The 12,081-nt window shown below is 47.9% G+C and overlaps 1 protein-coding gene across 1 annotated transcript in view; it reads right to left on the bottom strand.

Moving 5' to 3' along the window:
* The window catches only part of NID1 (nidogen 1), an 85,493-nt gene that overhangs the window by 50,148 nt on the left and 23,264 nt on the right, over window positions 1–12,081 (bottom strand). The window contains exons 2-4 of the mRNA XM_043596250.1: window positions 6,274–6,573; window positions 4,030–4,256; window positions 1,160–1,542 (exon numbers count right to left, since the gene is read on the bottom strand). Coding sequence (XP_043452185.1) covers window positions 1,160–1,542; window positions 4,030–4,256; window positions 6,274–6,573 — 910 coding nt within the window. The remainder of the gene's footprint in view (window positions 1–1,159; window positions 1,543–4,029; window positions 4,257–6,273; window positions 6,574–12,081) is intronic.

Below are 12,081 nucleotides of genomic sequence, written 5' to 3'. Positions count from 1 at the left end.
AAAAAGTAAGCACTCTTCTCCTGCCCACCAGATCTTGTCCATGCTTTGGGATATTCGAAAAGAACAAACACGTATAAGGACCTGGGTGAAATAAATCAGAAGGAGAAATAAAACAGAGTGAATCATGTGCAACGGAGTAGATTTTCCCGGGGACCTTAAAACTTCGTAGTAGAAGCAGGAAAGAGTTGCAGTAAACAACATTTAAAGGCTTGGGCCATCTCATTTATATGAATGTTAATGGATTATGCGTCAGCCTGAAGAGCGAAACATAGTAAATACAGTTTAATTTGAACATCTTTTATAAGTCAAATCAAAGCACGCTGGAGCCCAAATGGTTTTCCCTTAGAATGCAGCAAAAATCTGACAGAATGTGGTTGACTAGAAGAGACTGTATTTTAAAACTATCTTTAGGGGCGCCTGGGTGGCACAGTCGGTTAAGCGTCCGACTTCAGCCAGGTCACGATCTCGCGGTCCGTGAGTTCGAGCCCCGCGTCAGGCTCTGGGCTGATGGCTCAGAGCCCGGAGCCTGTTTCCGATTCTGTGTCTCCCTCTCTCTCTGCCCCTCCCCCGTTCATGCTCTGTCTCTCTCTGTCCCAAAAATAAATAAACGTTGAAAAAATAAATAAATAAATAAAACTATCTTTAAAAGAGGGCTCTGTTTGTGTTGCATTTTTAAATCTTCACAGACCAACTCTGAAGCTGACAGGACCGGGGAGGAAAAATAATCAACCATTCTCCTTCCAAAACCAAGAGGAAATAAACGTCAAAGATAAACTGCGTAAATAGCCAAAGAAACTTCGAAAATGTTTTTTCAGGTGGGTGAATACATTTCTGATCCCAGAAGTCACCAATAAGAAAATCAGACTTGCAAAATAATTCCAAAGCACTTTTCTCTTTAAAACGACAGAAACGAGTAAGAGGAAACTTGAAAGAGCACCCGCTCAGCAGTCCTAATCCCAAAAGATGGCTTGGAGTCTTTGAAGCCATCAGGCCCATCCACCGAAGCTCTATGGCTGAGAACGGGGTCTGCCTCTACTTCCCCAGCTCACGTCCTCACAAACCACCATGTGAGACACACAACTGACATCCCCCCAGCAGGACTCCTGTCTGGAAGCCCAAGTGTCCAGGAACATACCAGCTGCAACCTCAAAGGCCTTACCCACTCCTGTTTCCTCAACTTCATCCACGTCTATGACCTGTGGGTGCTGCTGGTGAAACCTCTCCCCCGGCAGCTGGAAAGATCTGGTCCTCTCCGTAGGAGGTCCGGGAGGTCCCGGGGGCCTCTCGGTGGGCAGGCGGCGGGGGGAGAGGACCCAGGGCACGCTGTGCATGCTGGGGTCTCCGCTTCTCGGAGCCTCATAGGGGAAGGATGTTGTGCCCACGTCCTCTAGGCCCAGATGTGTCACCGAGTCGTAATCTTCATCATCATATTCTGCTCCGTCGTCCAGTCCGAGGCTCACGTCAGAGGGCACTACACCACTGGCCGTGGCTGGGCTCCCAATCTCAAACACCCAGACGCCCTGCTGCCCGGAGTTACTGCTCCTAGAGGAGAAGGATGGGCTTCTTAAAAACAGGCCAGCAACCGCAAACCGCCCCCACTAACCAAGCAGAAGGAGCCCTGGGGGTCTGGCTTCAGCCTGAAACCTCTGGTTCTGCCACGGTGCTCCTAAAATCCTTGTAGTCTCTGGAGTGACGAGATGGGCTTTTCTCTGCCAATGAACGAGTGGTGGCTGCAACCCTGGGGAGCTTCAGGACGGGGGCGGGGCAGTAGAAAGACCAGGGCAAGGTTGGAAGGTTGGAACTTTCAGCCCCACGCCCTGACTTCCAGAGAGGGGAGGGGGTTGGAGACTGGGTTAATCATCAAGGCCGATGAGTTAATCCATCATGCTTATGTAAAAAAAAAAAACCCTAAACGATGAGGTTGGGAGAGCTTTTGCGTTGGTGGGTGGTGTGCCCAGGGATAGCATGGAGGGTTCAAGCCTCCTCTCCCTCCCACACCTTGCCCTATACATTTCTTCTATCCGGGCTGTTCCCGACTTGTATCCTTTAAAATAAACTGGTGGGGTGCCTGGGTGCCTCAGTCGGTTATGTGTCCAACTCGGTTTCGGCTCACGTCATGATCTTAAGGGTTTGTGAGTTCGAGCCCTGCATTGGGCTCTGCTCTGACAGTGCGGAGCCTGCTTGGGATTCATTCTCTCTCTCTCTCTCTCTCTCTCTCTCTCTCTCTCTCTCTCTCTCTCCCCCACCCTCTCTCTGCCCTTACCACACTCTCACTCCCTCTCTCTCTTGAAATAAATAAATAAACTTTAAAAAAGAACGTTTAAAAATGAACTGGTGATAGTAAGGAAGTGCTTCTCTGAGTCTGAGCCATTCTAGCAAATTATCCAACCTGAGCGGGGTGGGGGTGGGGGTGGGGTCACAGAAACCCCCAATTTATAGAGCTGGTTGATCAGAAGTACAAGTGGCAACCTGGAAAGTGTGACTGGCATCTGCAGTGGGGCCGGTCTTGCGGGACTGAGCCCTTAACCAGTGGGGTCCGTGCTCACCCTGGGCTGTTAGTGTCAGAACTGAACTGAATTGTAGGACACCAAGTGGATGTCCAGAGAGTTAGAGTATTGCTTGGGGGCGGGGGGGTGCGGAAATCCCAGCTATTTGGTGTCAGAAGTGTTATGAGTGAACACAGTACAGACTTGGATGATCAGAACTCCCAAGCCTATCAGCCATGGAATCTTCGACAGGCCTCAGTTTACCTTTTTATGTTCCAAAGGTACAGTGAGATGCAAATGAGATTCAGAATCTAAAGGCCTCTTATAATTAAAAAACACAGCAGAATAACCCTAATCTCTCCTCTCGGCACCATGTTTACTGTTCTTATGTGTCTGTGATCGGAAGGGCTCCTATCAGAAACTACGCGAAATGACCAGCTTCTGCAGCGGAAGGAGGGGACAGACGTTCCTCAGTGGGGAACACTGAGCAAGATGCTGGGGTGGGACGGGGGGATGAGGATCCAGAAAGCCCTGCAGAAATAAGATGTGTATTCAATCTGTCTGCCGGGGGCTTCCAGGAAAGGCAAGGGTATACAGGACCTTGCTAGCACCAGCTCATGGGAACCAGTTGTTAAATGTTAGCAATTTTGCAAGCCAGTTATTAAACACAGCCATTGTAGGCCATTAAATTACGTAAACTTATAATTAAATAAATTACATTAAAAAAACAAAGGCAACAAATACTTGAAACTCATCACGTTGATTTATTTTACGATCGCCTACATGTTCTGGAAGTTATTGAAATCTATTGCATCTGCGTGCTGAGAATGGTTCTCTTCTGAGCTCCATGGTTGAGCAACACGAAGTGGGTAGCCGGAAAGCGGCCAATAAAGGAGAATTTACACCATGGAAATAGGCAAGAAGTATAAATGAGGGCTTTCCTCACCCATATAAAGCCAGTTGCTAAGCAGGCCATTAAGTCAAGGGCAGGGGAGTTTTAGAGTCAATTTGACAATATGATGTTGAGGGAGGGTGTTCTTTCTTCATTTGTTAAAGCATACTGGGAGAGGAAAGATTTTAGTTTCAGAAAAAGTAGTCTGAGCTTTCCCCGCTTCCGCCAAATTCTACGAAATAGCCCAAGAGAGCGCTATTTCCGTTGTGAGAATTTCTCCTCTAGTCCATGTGGCGGGAGAAGGTTTTTCTCAGCCCTGGGTTCATAGCAGGAGATAGGGTTTGAATAGCTTTTATTTCTAACTTTATACTTGCAGAAGAGATGGTAGAAACAGTTTCAAATGAGCGTGAGATCTAAAAAATAGGAAACCTGCTCATCCTAAGAGTGTATTACTTTTAGTTCATCAGGAAAAAAAACACTACATAATATAAAAAACTACATACAAAATTTACATCTGTGGGAACACTTTTAGGTAATGTTCCATAGTGCCCATTATATCATATATCATCCTTAGTAAAATAATAAAATGATCATCTTAATAATGAAATGATCACGAAGGGGATAATCGACTGAACAACAAAGAAAGCGTACTTGGCCAAATTTCCAATTGATTCTCTGTCGTTGGCAAATATGTTATAAGCTCCATCGCTCTTCCATATAAATCCTTGTACACCTTGACTGAATGCAACCACAGCGGGAACTTGGGTCTCATCCTTCTTTGAAAATGTCGTGTCAAACTGCAGACCGTCTTCAGGATAAAGGAAAATGGCGTAGGAGCTGGAATCGGAGGAGGCCAGAACAGCCTGGAATGTGTTTCTCTGTGAAGATGAGTTGAGGTTGAGTTACTCAGGAAAATATCGATGGATCTTAAATTGTTCTATTTCCCAGACTACACAGAGAACATCCAGAGATGGCAGTATCCTCACCTTATTCTAAAAGTATTTTTGTAGCTAAAACCGAGTATTCCAGGATGGCTCCACTTAAATATTTCTGAGCCTTTGTCAACATGAAATTTCCCAATTAATGAACGAATACTTTCTGCATGAAGGTTAGCCAAAAATTACAGAGACGTTACCTCTAGACCTAAATCTTATGTAAGTTAGCAAATTCTTATCCATAGAATTTGTTTCCATTACTATGAAATTTATTCAAACATCACGCTCAACAGCATTTAGCATACATCTGTTGAGCCCAAGCAACACAATGTAAGAAGAATCGTGAGCTCTGGGAGAAAACAGATGTGGATCCAAATCCTTGCTTGACTCATCATGGGTTGTGTGACTTTGGGCCTGTTACTTAAATTCTCTAAGTCTGGATTTCTGAATCTGCCAGATGGAGAGAAAACCATTTACTTCGCAGAAATGATAGGAGATCTGTGTGAAATATGAAGGGCCAGGTACAGAGAAGATATTCCTTAAATACTGGTTATCTTTCCTATAAATACATGGTCCCTGTGCTTGAAAATTTCTGGTCCAGATGGGAAGACTGACATGTGAAGAAAACATTGCAAAACTAGGGGACAGGGGTGCCTGGCTGGCTGAGTCAGTAGAGCATGTGACTCATGATCTTGGGGTTGGGAGTTCGAACCCCATGTTGGGTGTAGAGATTACTTAAAAATAAACTCTTAAAAAACAACGGGGGGCAGATTCTTTAAGGGAGTTGTATCCAAGTGCTATTGCAGCCACAGAAAGAAGTGCCCGATGCTGGGAGGGAGGGAGCAGACAAGGCTGTGCAAGTTGGGAGGCTCACAAGTTCGACACCAGCCGTGGGAGTCGGGGAGAGGCTGTCACAAGCAGAGAGGAAAGCAAGTGCAAGATATTGGAGGGGGGGGGTGGGGAGCAGGATGATCAGAGAATTGCTAATAATTTCGTGTAAATTGTGCTGCAAAGGGTGTGTGGAGAAGTAAGGGGAGATTAGGCCCAAGAGGCAGGCAAGGGCTCTGCACAAGGGGTTGGGCATTTATCACTCAAGTGACAGGGACAGACACTTCAGAAATGGCAGGTTTTAAGCAGTTTCCAAGGACGGCACTCACACAGATACAAAAAGCAAACTGTGTCACGCAGGCCCACGACAGACTTTCCCCAAGCGTGTTCTGTGGGATGTAACGGGTCTTATTCGGGAGGGGAAAAAAGAATCTGGCCAAAAGGTTTGGGGACTCCTAAATTTTTTTTTAAAAATTAAGCCAGTTTCGGGCCTCCTGGGTGGCTCAGTCGGTTAAGCACCTGACTCTTGGTTTCTGCTCAGGTCACAATCTCACGGTTGGTGAGAATGAGCCCCACACTAGGCTCTGTGCTGACAGTGCAGAGCCTGCTTGGGATTCTCTCTCTCTCTCCCTCTCTCTCTCTCTCTCTCTCTGCCCCTCCCCTGCTTGCATGCTCATATGCTCTCTCATTCAAAATAAACAAATAAACTTAAAAAGAAAATTACACGGTCTTCTTTATCGTAGGACTTTTCAGAGTGAGTCACCAGGAGAGAGAAAGTTTTGCATCTCCAAATGTATTTGCCCAGGGGGGGCTTTTTTCTCAAGGACTCTCGTGCAGGACTGGGTGTTCTATGGTACACACTTTGGGAACCACCAACCTGGAACCTCCTGTGTTTGAAGGGAGTGATTTGGGACCTTTCAAGGTTCTCTCTCCTCTGTAATACTGTAAACATTAAATAATGGCGGAGTGAAATTATTTTTCTAAGGAGAAACAGAGGCGTGTCCTAAACAGTGACTTCAGATCTAGAGATGGCTTCTCAACTCACTCAAGTATTTTCCTTCCTTCAAGGAAGAGTGAAGTGTGCAAAGCTAACCTGTGGAGTATTCGCACTTGTACCTGGGTGCGTGCTTACCTTGCCTTCCTGGGCGGGGTCCTTGCTGGGCCCTTGGTAAGGGGCCACGGATTCCCAAGTGACAACCACCGCGCTACTGGGCTGGAAAGAGATTTCTGGGAACCCTCTCTGGACACACTCCGCTGCCAGCCGAGTGACAGAAGGGGATAAGTCTTCCCGGTAATAAACCTTCCCAAAGCCATCTGTCGTGTCCAAGTCCGCCAGGAAAGGTGCAACTACTCCGAAGGTCGGTGGGAAGAGCCCAGGGGAGGATTCTTTGGCCGGGGGTTCACTCATGGCAATAATGCCATTTGTGGTGACCTGTACAAAACCAAGCATAGTTACGAGGCGTGCAGGGAAAAAAACCCGTCTTCCTCAGGGACTCTGAACTGCCACTCACGGAACACTGCCACAGGCACCCCCCGTCCGTCAAATACGACGCAACTGGAGAAGGGCAGGGTCCCAAACTGTAAGACTCGGGACTGCCCTCCTCAGCAGGATGACCCAGTGGAAGTTGCCAGGGGCGAGAATCACAGGACCTGACTCTGGCATAGACCAGTCACCCAACCTCGGACCAACCTCGGACACGTGTCTTGAACTTCAAATCTTGGGCTTTCCATGCACGCGTGCTTTGCCTCTCACAAAGCACCCCTCACACATAAGCCATTGTGAAAGCCTTCATCACGTTCCCCAACAAACTGAGCAGTCGTTACATACCAGGATTGTGTCAGGTGCTGTGGGTAGTACCCAGGCTCTGCCTTCAAGGATCCCATGATCCAGAAGGATATGGGGAAGGATTGACACAAACAGATGACGATACAATAAGTAACGAGTCAATTTGGGGGCACCTGGCTGGCTCAGTCAGTAGAACATGAGACTCTTGATCTCAGGGTCGTGCATTCAAGCCCCACTTTGGGTGTCGAGCTTACTTAAAAAAAGGTAATAATAAATAAATAAAATAAATTGGAAGCGTATCTCTTAAAAAAAGAAAAAAAGAAGAAGCACATGTCGGGGCGCCTGGGTGGCACAGTCGGTTGAGCGTCTGACCGTGGTTTCGGCTCAGGTCATGATCTCACAGTTGGTGAGTTCGAGCCCCGCATCGGGCTGTGTGCTGATGGCACAGAGCTTGCTTGGGATTCTGTCTCTCCTTCTCTCTGCTCCTCCCCTGCTTGTGCTGGCTTTCTCTCCAAGTAAATAAATAAACTTAAAAAAAAAAAAGAAGTATATTTAAATGGGACATTGTGGTATCATTAATTATTATGTCTGGTTTAATCTGTCAAAATAATAGCTAACACTTTGAGTGTTTATCATGTTCCAGGCATCTTTTTTTTTTTTTAAGTTTATTTATGTATTAAGAGAGAGACAGAGAAGCATGAGCGGGGCAGGGGCCGAAAGCGAGGGAGACAGAGAATCCCAAGCAGTCTCCTCACTGTCAGTGCAGAGCCCGACGCAGGGCTCGACCTCACGAGATGTGACCATGTGATCATGACCTGAGCTGAAAACAACAGGCAGATGCTTAACCAACTGAGCCACCCAGGTGCCCCCATGTTCCAGACATCTTATTAACATTTAATCCGGGGCGCCTGGGTGGCGCAGTCAGTTAAGCGTCCGACTTCAGCCAGGTCACGATCTTGCGGTCTGTGAGTTCCAGCCCCGCGTCGGGCTCTGGGCTGATGGCTCAGAGCCTGGAGCCTGTTTCTGATTCTGTGTCTCCCTCTCTCTCTGCCCCTCCCCCGTTCATGCTCTGTCTCTCTCTGTCCCAAAAATAAATAAACGTTGAAAAAAAAAATTAAAAAAAAAAAAACATTTAATCCTTAGAAGAACCCCATAAGACTAGATACTGTTATTTTCCACGTTTTTCTGGTGGAGAAAATGAGGTAAGTTGCATCAATTTGTCCAAAGGTACCAAGTGTCAGCACTGGGATTCGAACCCAGGGAGCCAGACTCCAAAGTTGGCCCTCTTTAATCACTGTGTACAGCCTCCTTGAAATCAGTTTTAACGCCCTACAAAAAGAGCTCAGTGTTCTCATCCAGCTAACCCCCACACTCCTTGGGGAAAAAAGGGAGGGGGACAAAGAGCCCCTTGATGGAAGGCACTTGGCAGTGGGAGTGCTTGGGTCTCCTGCAAAGCCATGCTAAGAATGAGGCTTTGACCCCTTTGCTCTTTCTTGTTAGTGCACAATCCTGTGATGACACAGGACACCGCTTCGGTTGCTCTTTTTACTCCAAGAGTTTGTGAATAAGAATGCCCTAGGGGCGCCTGGGTGGCTCAGTCGGTGAAGGGTCCAACCCTTGATTTTGGCTCAGGTCATGATCTGGCAATTCATAGTCTGAGTTCTGCATCAGGCTCTGTGCTGACAGTGGAGAGCCTGCTTGGGATTCTCTGCATCCCTCTCTCTGCCCCTCCCCCGCTTATGCGTGCGTGCGTGTGTGTGCGCGCGCGCGTGCTCTCTCTCTCTCTCTCTCTCTCTCAAAAATAAGTCAACTTTTAAAAAACTGCCCTAATCAAATGGGAGAGATTTTGCAAATGGCACCTTAGTGTGCTCTTTAAGAGTCTGTGGATCAGAAGAACATGAATGCAAACAAGGCACTCTTTATTGTTAAGGAGTCGATTAGAAGACTTTCAGGCGGGAGGGAGGTTGGGTTTTCCAAGTCACTTATTTCCCCCCACCCCTTCCCTCCTCCAGCCTTCTCCTCCACTTGCTACAGACCTCACTACTAGAGAAGGGGGCGGGGTAGACACTTAAGAAGAGAACTAAAGAGCAAACCCTGCAACAGGCCAGAGAACTGGGTGAAAAGGTTCAAAGGGATGGAGCAGATCTGGGCTCCGGGAAGAGAAAGCCACAAGAGTTCTGGGAGTTCTGCGTGGACTTTGCAAAACCCTCCCTTTACACCCGTCTTCACGGGCTGTTAACTGTTTAGAGGACACCACTTCCAGCACCATCTGGCACAGTGATGATCTTCCAGAGCGTGCTGCTGGCAGGCTGCGGAGAAGGGAGTCAGGGAAGGAGCGCTGCCAGCTCATTTCTCACCCTCTCGTCCCGCCAGCCCATCCACACATCTCCCCGCACGGACATCCCAGCGGGACTCGTGTGTGGGGGCGTGGGAAACAGCTCACTCTCCCAAAGCCTCCAGAAGCTGGCAGTTACCAGCCGCTAGTGGGAAGCGATCACACGGAGGCCACATGCACACAACTTAGTTTTAAAACGCTGTTTTCCGGTGGCATTGAAGTCAGTCCCACAACTTTGAAAACGTTCCCGGTGTCTTTTCTTATTTAGAATCTGGGCACGGGGCTGTTTCTATTATCACAAGGACTGCTTTGGGAATCGAGTGTTTAGACAAGTATCAAGAACACTGCAAATGCTTTGGACACAGACCACATAACCCTCATTAGGATCTGTCCTGCACAATTACTTTTCAGCCATTTTTTAATGGTACATGTGGCTCAATTGCTGGTGATAACGAAGAAAGATGACAACAGAGTATAAATGTCATAGAACATCCAGAAGTATCGTCTGACTCTTAGCTTTACACTTCTTCCTGGGGGCGCCTGGGTGGCTCAGTCAGTGAAGCATCCGACTTGTCCTTTCCACTCAGGTCATGATCTCACGGTTTGTGAGTCCGAGCCCCGCAGGCAGCTCTGTGCTGACAGTGTGCTGCCCGCTTGGGATTCTCTCTCTCTCCTTCTCTCTCTCCCTCTCTCTCTCTCTCCCTCACTATAAATAAATAAACTTAACAGAAATATGCTTTAAAAAGAAAAAACTCCCCAGTAAATGTTTCTTTGTTTGTTTGAGACATACCAATTAATGGCTGACTTGAACAATAATATTCTCTTACATTTGGATGCCAGTCTCACTGTACAAACCTCTCAAGGGTGTGATGCTCCCATTGTCTGGTTCCTTTTCTCCTTCTTAAAGTCGAGCAAGCAACAGAAGCACAGGGAACACAAAGGGAAGGGCCTAGAAGGTTCTTTTTTTTTTTAATTTTTTTTTTTTAACATTTATTTGTTTTTGAGACAGAGAGAGACAGACCATGAACGGGGGAGGGTCAGAGAGAGGGAGACACAGAATCTGAAACAGGCTCCAGGCTCTGAGCTGTCAGCACAGAGCCCGACGCGGGGCTCGAACTCACGGACCCCGAGATCATGACCTGAGCCGAAGTCGGCCGCCCAACCGACTGAGCCACCCAGGCGCCCCGCCTAGAAGGTTCTTAAGAGGCCAGGAGGACAGACGTGGGCCCTACAACCTCCAAAGGGAACAGAGTGGGAACTACTGAGAGATCCATGCCATTCGCCCCATTGCTTAAGCCAGGAAACTGGAGAGTCGGCCGTGATTCCTTTCCCTTTCCCAGCCCGTGTCCCATGTGTCCCACCTCCAAGGTCCCTGGCATGCTCTCCAGCCCTGCCACCAGCAGCACTGTCTCCCCAGCCCCATACAGTCACATAACTGGCTCACTCCCGTCCTCCAGAGCTCAGGGAGGTACAGCCTCTAAGAGAGGTAGCCAGCATAGTCTCCTCCTCTTCTTTCCTCTCTTCCCTCACTCCCTGGCCCCCCGTTTCTGTCCCCGCTTCCTGTTTGTGTCCTTCCAAGTGCAGAACACGCTGTGTAATGACCTTATTGACTCATGTGCTAGCTCTGGCTGCTTTCCCCGCGAGGCAGTGTGTCCCCTCGAAAGCCGGGACAGTGTCCACCTTGGTCACTACTGTAGCTGCAAAGCTTCGACAATGCCTGGTATGTGTTAGCCCCGTCCCTTCCTGACTTCCTCTAGAAAATAGGGTGAGGAGATTCATACAGAATAAGGCCTGAATACCAAGGTTGTTCTAGAAATAGTGCCCGAAGGTGTGTGAGTTCCATTTGTGAGCGCATGAAGGATCACGGCATGATGTGTTAACGGAGGTCCTTCCCACTGGTCATTGGTCCGTCACACCAATGATTAAAACAAGGAGTCTGGGGGCACCTGGGTGGCTTGGTCGGTTAAGTGTCCGACTTCGGCTCAAGTCATGATCTCACAGTCTACGGGTTTGAGCCCCGCCTCGGGCTCTGGGCTGACAGCTCGGAGCCTGGAGCCCGCTTCGGATTCTGTGTCTCCCTCTCTCTCTGCCCCTCCCCCACTCGTGCTCTGTCTCTCTGTGTCTCAAAAATAAACATTTTTTAAAATTTTCACTTTTGGGGCGCCTGGGTGGCGCAGTTGGTTAAGCGTCCGACTTCAGCCAGGTCACGATCTCGCGGTCCGTGAGTTCGAGCCCCGCGTCAGGCTCTGGGCTGATGGCTCGGAGCCTGGAGCCTGTTTCCAATTCTGTGTCTCCCTCTCTCTCTGCCCCTTGCCCGTTCATGCTCTGTCTCTCTCTGTCCCAAAAATAAATAAACATTGAAAAAAATAATAATAATAAATTTTTTTTTCACTTTTAAAAATAAAAAAAGAAAAAGAAAAAGAAAAAATAAAACAGAGTCTGTTGGGATGCCTTGGGTGGTTCAGTCGGCTAAGCGTCTAGCTTTTGATTTTGGCTCAGGTCATGATCTCACGGTTCGTGGGTTCAAGCCCTATGTCAGGCTCTGCACTGGCAGTGTGGAGCCTGCTTGGGATTCTCTCTCTCTCCCTCTCTCTCTACCCTCCCCCCACCTCAAAATAAATAAAAAAGCTTAAAAAAAAAACAAGAAGGAGTGAGGTTTAAAAAAAGAAGAGTCTGCATAAATATAAACTGGTAACAAGTCTCCAGATCTAACCACCAGTTTACAGGAAATACAGGGCCCAGAAGAACATGTTCAATGATACTGTAGGGACATGGTCAGCAAAATCCAGAGTATGGGACACTGTGAAGGGCAAATACCC

The sequence above is a fragment of the Prionailurus bengalensis genome, chromosome D2 (genome assembly GCF_016509475.1).
Source record: "Prionailurus bengalensis isolate Pbe53 chromosome D2, Fcat_Pben_1.1_paternal_pri, whole genome shotgun sequence".
Taxonomy (NCBI): Eukaryota; Metazoa; Chordata; class Mammalia; order Carnivora; family Felidae; genus Prionailurus; species Prionailurus bengalensis.
This window is presented reverse-complemented; position numbering and strand designations above follow the sequence as displayed.